Raw genomic sequence first — 12619 nt, 5'->3', positions numbered from 1 at the left:
TTTGGAAAAGTTGGCAAGACGAGAAGGTTTGATGATCCATAGAAAATTTGACGGCTCGTAGATAAGGCTTGTAGAATGGTTCTTGAGGTCTAAGAATTTTGCTAAGTATGGACCTTTTACACGAAGAGGGTCTACGATCTGTAACTCATTCGACGACTTGTAGACTCAACTCGTAGGTCCGATGTGCAATTTTCAGTAGCTACTATTTTGTGCACTCAAGTCCTATGAAGGGTTCTACGGCTCATAAGAACTTCTACGACATGTCGCATATGCGTCATAAGAAGTAGGTTGGTATTGACTTGGATTTCGACGAGTTCAAGTTGACGAGCCGTAGAAGGACCTACAGATCGTAGGTCTTATCCGTAGGTCACTTCAGCAATTTTTAAGAAAAGGTATTTAGGACTTTTTCCTTTCGTTTAATCCTAAACTATGTCGTTTGGGGCTTATTTTGGACGTTGTATAACTACCTAAATTCTTCAAACTAACCCCGCTCACTCTCATTCATCAAAAATCTCTCTAAGGCATCAAGTTCTTCTCCCAAGGCTTCTCTCAAGTTCAAGGCTAGGGCTTCAAGTTCAAGGTCTTACATCTTCTTTGCTTTCTGGGGCTTTGATTTTCGGGTATGTGAGAATTCACCAATGGATTTCACTCATCCATTGGGTCCCAAAAGAACTCAATTCTCTTAATTTGATTTCACCAAATTCGAAGGGTTTCCAAGTCAATTTTTCATGGGGCCTTTCATGATTGATTAGATTGATGTTGTTTCATTTGATCATGCATGATTTTACATTTATTTTACATGAACACATGCATAATGTTATAATTTTCAACTATGAATTATGAATTTATGAATTTATGATCAAGAATTTAAGAATATTTTATGAATGACTTACGTAAAACTATGAACTATGTTTTCAAGTATGTTTCAAGTATGAATGAATGAATTATGAAAGGTTTTCTCACAATATGAAGAAATCATGATTTAGCTACTTAGAAAGGTAAGTGTCTATATGTTTATGTTATGATCATGGTTTTCAAAAAGTTATTCTTATGATGTACTTTATGATATGGATTGGTTGATTATTGTCTTTCCTAATGACTATGATTTATGTATTTCATTGGGATTAACTTAGCACCGAGAGAACTTTGTGGTGAGGACTTGGTAAGGGAGTCCATAGTAGAAATCCTTTTTTTTCCAACTACGTGCCCCTGTAGGTGCCTTAATGGCCTATCTAGTGAATACATATATAGCTCATGTTCATGTTTATAAGGAGTCTACCTTGGCAAGTAGAGTCTCTCTTCTCGGTGTGGGAGTTACATCAAATTCCATATTATAGCTCACACAGTCTTAAATGTCGGTTAAGGTTAATATCTCACATATGTATATGTTCCTTCTTATAAGTCCTTTAATGATGTTTTATGATGCATTGACCTTATTACATGCTTTCAAGTGTTTTCAAGATTTATTTCATGTTTTCAAGTTATTTAGTCATTCATCACATATTCATATTGATTATGTCAGATTATTCTTGTTCATGCATTTTCTCACGTACTTAGTACATGTACTAACGCATACTTTTGCCGACACGTTATTATAATGTAGGGTCCAACGATCATTTTACGCATCCCGCTCAATAGATTTTGGAATCGCTATCTACTTGTTGGTGAGTCCTTAAATTTTGAGCACACAACATTTATGACTTCAGTAATGTTCTTATGACTTTGCTTCCTTATGTTTTGGTGAGTTAGGAACTTGTCCTATGCCCCGTCTAGACTAGTAGAGGCATGTTAGATTGTTATGTCTATGTTGTCCCATTAATTTGGAGATTTCGTTTGATTTCTCTTATATCGAGATTTTCATATTGAGACTTATATTCTGCATTCATGATTATATCTTGATGTTGTCGTACTTAGCTTATGAATGCTCATGTATGATATGCTAAAAAGCTTAATTGGGGTTTCTCGAGATGCTAATCACTGTGTCACATCTAGGGCCTAGCTTGTGTCACGCTCCGAGAGGGTACCCTAGGCGTAGCCGGCACTCAGAAACCATCTCTGGCCTCTGAGAGAACCACTTGATCTCGTCACTTATTCATTCATCAGCGGAAGACTTAATAAAAATACTTATGTGGGCTCTCCGTTAACAACATCAAATGAAAGAAGAAAATTATTTTAGAAGAAGTAGTTTCAAAGGAGAACTACTCCAATTACATCATTAAACTCTGTCTATGAAGCCTCTAATACTCTTAGATGGTGCCAATGATATGTCCATGGCTATCTTAAAAGAAATATAATACTCAACAATAATTAAAGGATAAAGAGTTCCTCCGAATACAAGAAGGACTCACCAAATAGCTGAAAAATAATGATCTTCAACGATGCGCCTGTTGAGGATCTCTAACACCTGTATTTGCATCATAAAACAATGCAGGTCGAATGACGTCAGTACGTGAAATGTACGAGTATGTAAAATGGCAGGAAGGTATGGACAGATATCAAGAAACTCCTCTCAAGAAAACTCAGCTCAAAACTCAACATCATCTCAACATCAATATGTAATGCAAGTTTAAAAATAATAATAATAGTAATAAGCAATGCTTTCTCAGTTGGGAGTTTCTCTAACCGACAACCATCACTTATGAGCTAGCGATGATACAACGAAGCGATGTCGTTGCCACATCCATCCAATACCTTGCTAGGATAAAGGACATCACCATCTTGGATCCACACATCAAAGTCCTCTTTTTGGGACTTAAGAGGCATAACCTCCATCCTACGCTGGCTACGTAGTTCTAGGGTTTGAGTCAATTAAACTCTTACCCAACTCGGTGCTCAATACTACTCCCAAAATATGTGCTCATATTAATCTCATCATCTAGTCTCTTTGGACTTTAATTTAAATCATAAACTCATCTCATTACCTCTTCATCAATCATTATACTTCAAAAACATCATTTACATCTCATCAAAACATCTTGCTCAAAACATCATTTACTCAAATTCATTTAAACTCAACTCTTTTGCTCTTTCAAAACTCAATAAAATACATATATAGTATTAAAACATATCACTCTTTTTATCAATGAAAGTATTAAAAAGTCAACATCTTTACTCAAAACATGTGTAAGAATATTCATGAACATCAAACCAATTAGGATTCATGGGAAAGTAGCCATGAACAATAATTCCAATAATATGAGAGATAACAATAATAATAATATTAATGCATAAATATATCTAACTCAATAGAAGAAGAATTAATTCATTTAGAATTCAAAATTTGGATAAAACTCAACTATAACTCAATTATAATGAATTTAAATATTAGGCGCATGGACGACCTCAATCCGATGCTATGAAAGCCTTACATACCTTAAATCCGAAGCTTTATTCCGAATTGGAAAACTCTTGGACCTCTAGCCTTTTTTTCTCGCCGGAGCGTTTTGTGTACTACCCGGAGTATAAGAATCACCGGAGTAGTATTTTTATACTACTAAAACTAAAACTATATTTGAGAATGAGTAAAGAAGTATATAGAGAGAAGAGTTGCTTAAGAAAGCTTGATGAATAAAATGAGGAAATAAGGTGGTATTTATAGGTGTGGGGGAGGGACCTAACAATAAATAAACATAATCATAAGGGATGATCTTGAAAATTCAATGGAGAATTTTGATGTCATGGATGATGTCAAATGATTCTAGATCTTTCCATGGTAGGTGAGATGAGATCTCTTTTAACGGAATATCCATTTTCGAAGCTGCGTTTGAATAAGATAAATTCCTTATTAGGATTTGGTGTCTTCATAAGAATTGTATATATAAAAGTCTAGTTTCAGTTAGTTCAAGAATCATCCAATTTGGAGCATGCTACATCGAGATATGAATTTTATTCTACAAATACTCCATTTTATCACAGCACTATATCTTGCAAAGATTAATTTATTTGGTCTACTTAAACTCCGAATATTAAGCTATGTTCTCATAAAAGTTGTAGGTAATGATGTTGTGGTTACTCCAAAATTTGAATCACCTAATTTGGATCATCCTATGAAAAGTTAGGCCCAAAATACAGAGGCTATATCATTTTCGTCGAGAATTGAAATAACTACATATAATATTTTAGGGGTTGTTACAGCTTGGGTCGCGACAGTTTGATGCGTAAAATATATTATTTTAAAAATACTTGTATATAATATAGACAAATAATATAGAAGGTTGGGTGAAAACTGAAAGGTCGAAAGAACTGTAATGACCTTAATCGTTATTATTAGAAAAGGCACCTCGTACGAAAGTAAATTAGGACGACAGAGCAGAAATTTTGAGAATTTAACTTGAGTCGCGCTAGAGTCATCCCGTCATAGAAGGTTTATTCCGCTATGGTCGTGCCGCTATAGCAGAATAGGAACCACTATAGCGGAGTTATTAGGACAAAACTTTGGAAACGTGGATTTTTTGTTATTCTTCTCCTCTTCTGTGTTAAAATAGACGAGGATTGTCAAAAAGTTGTTCCAAGCTTAGAAACAAGTGAGAGGAGAATTTCTAGCTCAAAGAAGGTTACAATCCATGGATTTCAAGCCTGCCTCCGTCGTTTTGCATCTCAAAAATTAAAAATTGTGCTAAAGTCCTTCGACAACTATTTGGCACCCAGATAGGCTAGTTTCTTTAACTGAATCGTTATACCTACATCTATTTCATAATATTCTTGTAAAATGACAAGAGAATTCATGCTTAGACTTTCAAACATGGAGTCTGGTTGGTTAAGTTGTTGTTTGTTGCGGTTTAAGGCAGAAATATATAATGACTAGGGGCGGAAAGGTTCCTCTAGTTATTGATTGATTAACTTTGAACAAGTGTGGCTAAGATGGTTTTCTGGTAAGTGTTAGAAAACTACTGATTGTAATAAATCTTGAGGCTTGTGGCGAACACAAGAAACAGAATAAGCGACACGGGTATTACTCATGATGGTTGTGTTTTTCCATTTATCTTAGATGTGCTTGTTAATTACTTTATTAGTATTGCATGCATGATATATAACTAGGAAAAAGGAAAGAACATGAATGGAAATGATAATTGTGATCAAATTGCATGCAATGAATGTGTTACTTGGTTGTACAAGTGTAGTTGTTATTTATTATGGTTGTGATTGTGACATGTGATCTTCTATTGGATCGGGTACTACGTCGGTACATTTGGATCGAATATCATGCTAGTATATTTGAATAGGGTGTCACGCCAGCACACTAACAATGAAAATGGATACCACGCTGGTACACTAACAGATTATGTGCGGATTCCATGAAAGAACTGTATTGGTTGTTATGTTGTGCTTGATCATGTGCATGGTGTCTAATAATTCGAATGTAAAGACCGAGAGTTCGGGTGTCCCTATAATTGTGATGAATAAGGTATGGTTTGTTATGATGTTGTGGAACATGTGATTTGAAAATGTTAGGTGTGAGTTTTGCTTCTGCAGTGGTTACAATGGTAAGCTTCTTATTTTACTAAATTATGGTTACCTATTCATATTTCGTATAACTAGAGTATTGTTAAATCAAGATGTTGACTAAAGGTGGGCTTGTTCACTAGCTTGCATTATTTATCAGTCTGACTGGACTGAACATATCTTATAGAGGGAATTGAGTCAAGATGATTGATACGAGTATGGTAGATTGGTTCCAAAATTAGTAGTGATTTGATATTCTGGAAAATCTTTGTGTGATAAAAGGTTGGATTATGGTATAACAGGAATATGTTAGGGCATAATGTTAGAGTTGGCAACGGAAGAAGGCAGGAAGCCGGGGATTTAAATTGTACTTGATATGGATAGTAATTCGGGAAATAGTAAGTATTTGGTGATCAGATTTGGAGTGCATAATCATCATATTGCATGTTTTCTATTATCTATTTGCATGATATTATTGAGGTGAACTCGAGTTGCAGGTAATGTCTACCAGTACGTGTTATTTTTATTGATACTACTCTTGCTATGTCACTTGGCATAGTCTTGTTGCAGGGTTAGTAATGTTTCTAAGGTGAAGACGTTGATCTCCAACAGCTTTAGCTTCTCTCTGGCCATGATGGAAGTTGGGTCCATTTATGTTATGTCAGTCATTTTTAGAAGCTTTTATACCTATTTAGACTAGTTCCTTGGGGAGGATTTTTAAAGAAATTTCCAGGGTATTTGTAAGAGAATTATTATTTATCTTCCAAAAGTATATGGTTGTTTTTGAGATATAAGTGATGAAGTATTGTGTTACGTCTATTCCGCATTGAATTATTTTTAAATGTGTGAAAGGGTTCTTCTATTTAGGTGTTGGTGTATGTGTCTGCACGGCCCGATGGATTAGATCGAAACAAAAATACAATCAATATAAAATGATACTTAACTTGTTTTCCCAACTCCACTAGAGAAGTCATTTTACTATTTTTTACATAAAAAAAATCACTTTATGATAAAGAAATTAATCTCAACCATATTATTTTTCACATTAAGAAACATTTTAACAGAAAATCGTAAATCGTTCTTCGAACACATCTAATAAGATTGGTTGTTCCTATTTTGGCTCACCTAAATTTACAGCACATTTTGCTCAACTTATCGCTCATCAAAATTTGACTACATATTGATACCTCTTCTCTTGCCGTTATTATCGATTACAAATAACTATTTAATCGGTAACTTTTTCTTTGAAAATTATTAAAATTATAATCTATTTTATTATTATATTATTATTAAAAAATTAATGATAAAATGTACAAAAATTGTATCCGTGCATGCTATATAATTGTTCAATTATGTTATTCTTACACTTTTGATTTATTCATATTCGAAACTCTAATATAAAATTGATGGCTCTAGTGTTTAAATTCTTAGAGGGAAATATCCAAATTAGTCTTTTAACCTTGGATTAAAGTTCAAAATTATCTTTAAATTAGAATCCTATAATGGAGGAAAGATTTAGAGCCCGTTTGGATGGGCTTAAAAAAAGTAACTTTTAGGTATGAAATGCTTTTAGAACTTTGAAGTGGAGTGTTTGGATAAAAGTGCTTATGTTGAAAATAAGTGTTTGAATTTTAGGGTTAAAAGAATAAAAAGGGTAGTTTGAAAATTTAGTTAAAATATAAGGGATATAAAAGTAATTTCCATGGTCAAACAAAATGGCTTTAAGCACTAGGGAAAAAAAAATTAGAAATCCTAACTTTTCAGTTTTGACTGACTTTAAGAACTTTATGGCTTAAAGTTAGCATTAGACAAACACGTCCAAAAGTTAAAAAGGGGCTTTAAAGCCAATCCAAACGGGCTCTTAATCAATTTCCAATATTGACAATTTCCTTCAAAACTAAAACAAATTTCTAGTGGACCCCATAAATTGCCATGTAGATTTTGAGTGATAATATGTGGAGGAGGTTTTCTATTGGGATTTTTTTTTCTATCTGTACTTTGGCCAAAGTATCCAAAACCAAATATTGTTACATTGTCAGAGGAAATTTGACAAGTGACACACATGCACAATAATATTATATTTATTAAAGGAAAAAATAAATATATTGCATGCATGCCATTTATCATACTCCCTCAAAAACAACAAACCATTCTGTTTCACATACAAACATTACACTTTTGAACTAAGGGCCCCATTCAAGTCAAAGTAACACAAACATATATTTGAACCAAAAAATTAAAAAAGATTAATAATTCTATATACAATCTTAAAAATCACACTGAAATTGTTAGTATTGTTATATAACAATAACTAATTAGCCATTTTTCATGGTAAAGAATAGAAAGCAAAATTCACAATGCATATTAAATTTGATTAGTTGATGATTTTCTATAATAACTTCAAGTTGACGTAGAATTATAATCGAGTTCATAATTAATTATTTAGTGAATCTCTTAAGACCTACGTAATAGTATTGAATTTTCGTGAACCCATGTGTTCTTCTTAAGACATTATATAATTATTTATTTTTTATATAAATTATCAACGAATTTACTATTTATTTTCAAGTACTTGTTTTTTTAAAAAAATTAATCTTCATTTACAACAAACACGTGGCGTCACCAAAAGTGCTCATAGATCAGATAATGTTATATGATGCTACACACCAGATTTCCTCAAAAGCCAAAAAAAATAAATCCCATATAAGCCAACCTGTGTTCGGTTACAAATATATATATATTTTATTTGAAATTAATTTTCTTTAAAAAAAAATGGAGAAGACTTGGCCACATAGATATATCCGAAAGAACAGATGGATAAGGGCATTCAAGTCATTTTCTTAGGTAAGTAAACATTCTACTAATTGAATTAGAAAATCTAGGCGCATTTCCTAATAAATTCCCCCATTTTTCTCTTACAATAGATACAGCCTGTAAATGGACTCATTTCAAAGTTTTTTGTTTTAAAAAGTTTTAAATTGTACATTTTCTGGGTTTTTTTCTATCACTATCAAAGACCTCAAATTTAAAATTCCTTAAATCTTACAGGTAGTTTACATGTGGGAGTATTGGATTTTGAATTTTTAAAATTGGTTTTGATTTGATATAAAACAAAGGTGCCAAAGCAAATCCTTTCTGTCATTTTTTTTTTGACCTTGTTTGGATAGTTAACAAAAAAGTAGTGTTGTGAGAGTATATATAATTATTATATCAGAAGAAGAAGACTAAGAGGAAATTTTGAGAATATGGATTGGTTTATTTGATTTTTTTTCTTTTTTTCAGTGTTGTACTCTACTCAGACACCAGGTATTTTTTATTTTATTGTTTTTTGAAAATGGTGGGTTTCTGTTGCTTTTTGTGGAATAATTTGAAGTTTTAATATTGTTTCAATGACGAAAAGAGACAAAACTTGTTGATGTTTCTGTGTTCAGAGAAATGTCAAAAATCTCAATCAATTTTTATGTTCAAAATTTGTTGAATCTCATTTTCTTTAAATTCTAGTTTTAGGTTGAATTTATATAGCAAATGTAATAATTAGCAGTTCTTCTTGAAACAAGTATCAATTTTTTTTTATTTTCAAAATTTGGTGATATCTTCAATTCTATAGAAAAATTGGAAATTAGTAGTTTCTCATTTTTGTGTTTGTGGTGTTAAAGTATTTTGAATCTTCCACAACTTTTAGTAAAACTGATGATTGCTTATTGTTATGTTTAGCATAGCAGCAGTAGTGTCAGATAAAGCTTACAACTGTTGTCTTGCTTGTTTTCATCTATAAGATCTATTTTGTTTATGTTATCTTTCGTCATTTTGAACCTATATTTTTCACTAATTTCTGTATTTTAATTGATTTTTACTCATGAAAAATGTATGCACATGCCATTCCAATTAGATAAGTCTTGTTGTTTGATGTACATGTTGCAATGAAAATTTTTTAATTGTTTTATCAGTAATGGTTTTCGATTAAGTCAACATCCATGTTGATTTGTTAGGTTGAAGATGAGCATGGATTTCTCCGAGTTTACTGAAGTTGTATATAATCGAATTCAGAAACTAGAGCCAGAACATGTGTCTAAGATCATTGGTTATGTCCTCTTATATGTTCGTGGTAAGCAGGATATGATTAGATTAGCCTTTAGTCCCGACAATTTGATCCATTCGTTGATTAACAGAGTTAAGAATGATCTTGGATTATCACCCAAACCAGCCATTGCTGGTCCTCTTTCACCTCCCTTGTTCAATCGAGCATTATCAGACATTCCCTTGAAATTTGGTCTATTCTCACCAGCTTCACCTCGCCCCTTTACGAATCATCGAGTTGGAAATCCTTACTGGGAGCCTCAAAGACCTGCTGAAAATCGTCCAATTCATACCTTGGATTTTTTGCCAGATCCTGTGACCGATGAACGTCAACTCCAAAACCAACTTCAGTTCTTATCTTTGGATGATCACTCAGACCATGTTAATTCAGATTTCTCTGGTGACCACTATTTCCCTGGACCTACATTAGGTCCAAGATCGAGTCGAAGATCTTCAAGCTTGCCTGAGTTTCCTGTTAAGATTTGTCATTACTTTAACAAAGGCTTTTGTAAGCATGGAAATAACTGTAGATACATTCATGGACATCCAACTCCAGAAAGCTTCTCTCAAGTTTTCAACGCGAATTTAAATGAAGTAGTAACTGATGAACATGTCTTCTCCCCTGGATCTCTAGAGAAACTAGAGATGGAGCTCACTGAGCTTCTCAAATCCAAAGGGGGTGTCCCTGTTTCTATTGCTTCGTTGCCTATGTTGTACTATGACACATTTGGCAGAACACTTCAGGCCGAAGGTTATCTGACAGAAAGTCAGAGACACGGGAAAGCTGGATATAGCCTGACTAAACTCCTCGCCCGACTAAGAAACAGCATTCGTGTCATCGACAGGTGCAACTTGTATTGCGCTCTCCTTTGGGGGATTTTGTTCTTTGACACAAACTGTATTTGATATAAATGTTTTTGTATTTACGACAGGCCCCATGGACAGCATGCCGTTATTTTGGCTGAGGATATTCCAAAATACATGGAATACAATGGAGAAAGAAATGAACACGGAGCTATTGTAGCTGGTTCTCGACAGATTTATCTGACTTTTCCGGCTGAGAGTACCTTCAGCGAGCAAGATGTTTCCAACTATTTCAGGTAAGTGACTCCAAGTGAATTGACACCTATTATTAGTCATCTTTTTCCGTCTTCGTAACTTATTTCATGTTTGTGCAGTCAATTTGGACCAGTCCAAGATGTTAGGATTCCTTGTCAACAGAAGAGAATGTTTGGATTTGTAACTTTTGGTTTCTCAGAGACAGTTAAGCAGATCCTGGCAAAGGGGAATCCTCATTTAGTTTGTGGAGCACGTGTTTTGGTGAAACCTTACAGGGAAAAGTCCAAGATTGTAGATAGGTATATTCCCTGGTTTCTTTTCGATGAAGGCTTCTAATCACTTATTTGCGTATTTGTTAGTTATTGTTAAAAAATCTTCATTTCCGCAGTACCCTACTTAACCTTGGATGTGGAATGCTGAGCATGCAATGATATTGTGTTGCTAATGCCATTTATCTTTGTAGTTTAATCTATTTAAATTGGCAGCGATTGCTCTTTGAATACTCTCGATTGATTATATGTGAAATTACGTTTTCAGATCTGTGGTTGCTGGTTAAATGGCAATGATTACGTTTACAGGATACTTGAGGAGCATTGACTCAATTTTAGTTCCAATTAAGTCTATTTGATTTGTTTATTGTATCTCTATATGCATATTATTCAGCAAGAATCTTTCATACAATTCTTAATATTTACACATTTCCCTCAACTGTTAACATTTTGATGTTTCAAGAATATTGCATGTATCATCAGAATATCGATCTTTTCATTCACTTGAGGGACTGCAACTTGCAGAAGCTCTTAGACTTGGGCTAACACTTTGTCGGGATTTGCATTTGATACGAACTTAAACTTATATCTGCAGAAAATGCCTGGAGAAAGCTTATCAAGGTTCCTGTTATAATCCTTTCGCTGATGCAGAATCTGAGCACCAATCTTGTAAGATGCATTTCACCTCAAACTGTGGAAATCTACCTTCTTCATGATACCTTTCTTTAGTGATTTTTTGTCATGGAAGTAATATTCATATTATTTTCCGTTTTTAGCACCCAGAGTATGTGAAAATTCAAGACTATTGAAGAAACATCTTATGGGGGAACACGAGCGTGCAATTGAGTTTGAGAAGAGGTGTTTTCCAGACATGCCACATCATCAAATGCGCGTTGGCTACTCAGTAGAGGATTTGAAGCTTTCTTCAGAAGGTTGTTAAATTTGTTCCATATAAGAATCTTTTTTGTTTATCCTCCATTTCATCTGACATTGTTTTTTTTCTTTTCCTGCTTTCCCCTGTATAGGCCATAGCGAACAACTAGAGTTCCCATCGGCTGAGGGTTTTTCTTACATGCTAGATGTATGGAACAATGGTTCCACTAGCAACAACAAAACTAGGCATGTTAAGACGAATCACTATGACCAAGAAAGGTAAGTCATTTTTGATATCATCACAATTTAACATGTTATAACAGCATGCCAGTTTTGGAAAAATATGTTATTTTGCATTTTAATCAGTTTTTTACGATCTTGCAGTGGTCAAGGATTGAATCTTCCAGATAGCCCTTTTGCATCTCCAATAAGGAATAGCATTTCATCTGTCACTTAGTAGGTTCAGAAACACACACAAAGAAGACTGACTTTTTGGAATAGCAGTTTGTTGGACTTTCGACACACAAAGTACTTCACTTCTCTTCATATTTTCCATAAAAACAGTAGTAATTAATATATAGTTGCTCAGCTGCCTGCAAGTACATCTGATCCTGCAGAAAGTACAAGAAGGTATTTTTATTTTTTATTTTCTCTTAGATGGACATCATAAGAAATTGATATAGAAAAAGTATCCCAAAATGTAATTATGGTCTCTTTTAAAGATTGATGGATAGGTGCAGATGCAGCAGAGTTTGATGAGCTCTCTGCTTACTAAATAGAAATGCCAATGTTCCTTAGTGCTAACAATAAAGTTATACATAGTTTTCATTTCTATTCTCTCTTTTTATCTCGAATCAAATTTACATGTATCTCGATTAATTTACAAAGTATTCCACTAC

General features: G+C 33.7%; 1 protein-coding gene across 2 annotated transcripts; it reads left to right on the top strand.

Moving 5' to 3' along the window:
• The first annotated feature begins 8412 nt into the window (after positions 1-8412).
• On the top strand, positions 8413-12559 carry LOC129892649 (zinc finger CCCH domain-containing protein 18-like). Of its 2 annotated transcripts, none has more exons than XM_055968236.1 (8): positions 8413-8490; positions 9432-10364; positions 10452-10619; positions 10698-10877; positions 11443-11516; positions 11624-11779; positions 11873-11999; positions 12105-12559. In XM_055968236.1, exons 2-8 carry the CDS (start codon positions 9439-9441, stop codon positions 12175-12177), a joined length of 1704 nt encoding a protein of 567 aa, XP_055824211.1. In that variant the 5' UTR covers positions 8413-8490; positions 9432-9438; the 3' UTR covers positions 12178-12559. The 2 variants fall into 2 exon arrangements, with proteins under 2 accessions (XP_055824211.1, XP_055824210.1); XM_055968235.1 differs by lacking the exon at positions 8413-8490 and adding an exon at positions 8565-8748.
• The last annotated feature ends 60 nt before the right edge of the window (positions 12560-12619 follow it).

This window comes from Solanum dulcamara, chromosome 6 (assembly GCF_947179165.1).
Source record: "Solanum dulcamara chromosome 6, daSolDulc1.2, whole genome shotgun sequence".
NCBI lineage: Eukaryota > Viridiplantae > Streptophyta > Magnoliopsida > Solanales > Solanaceae > Solanum > Solanum dulcamara.
The sequence above is the reverse complement of the archived record's forward strand: the minus strand, read 5'-3'. Positions and strand labels throughout refer to the sequence as shown.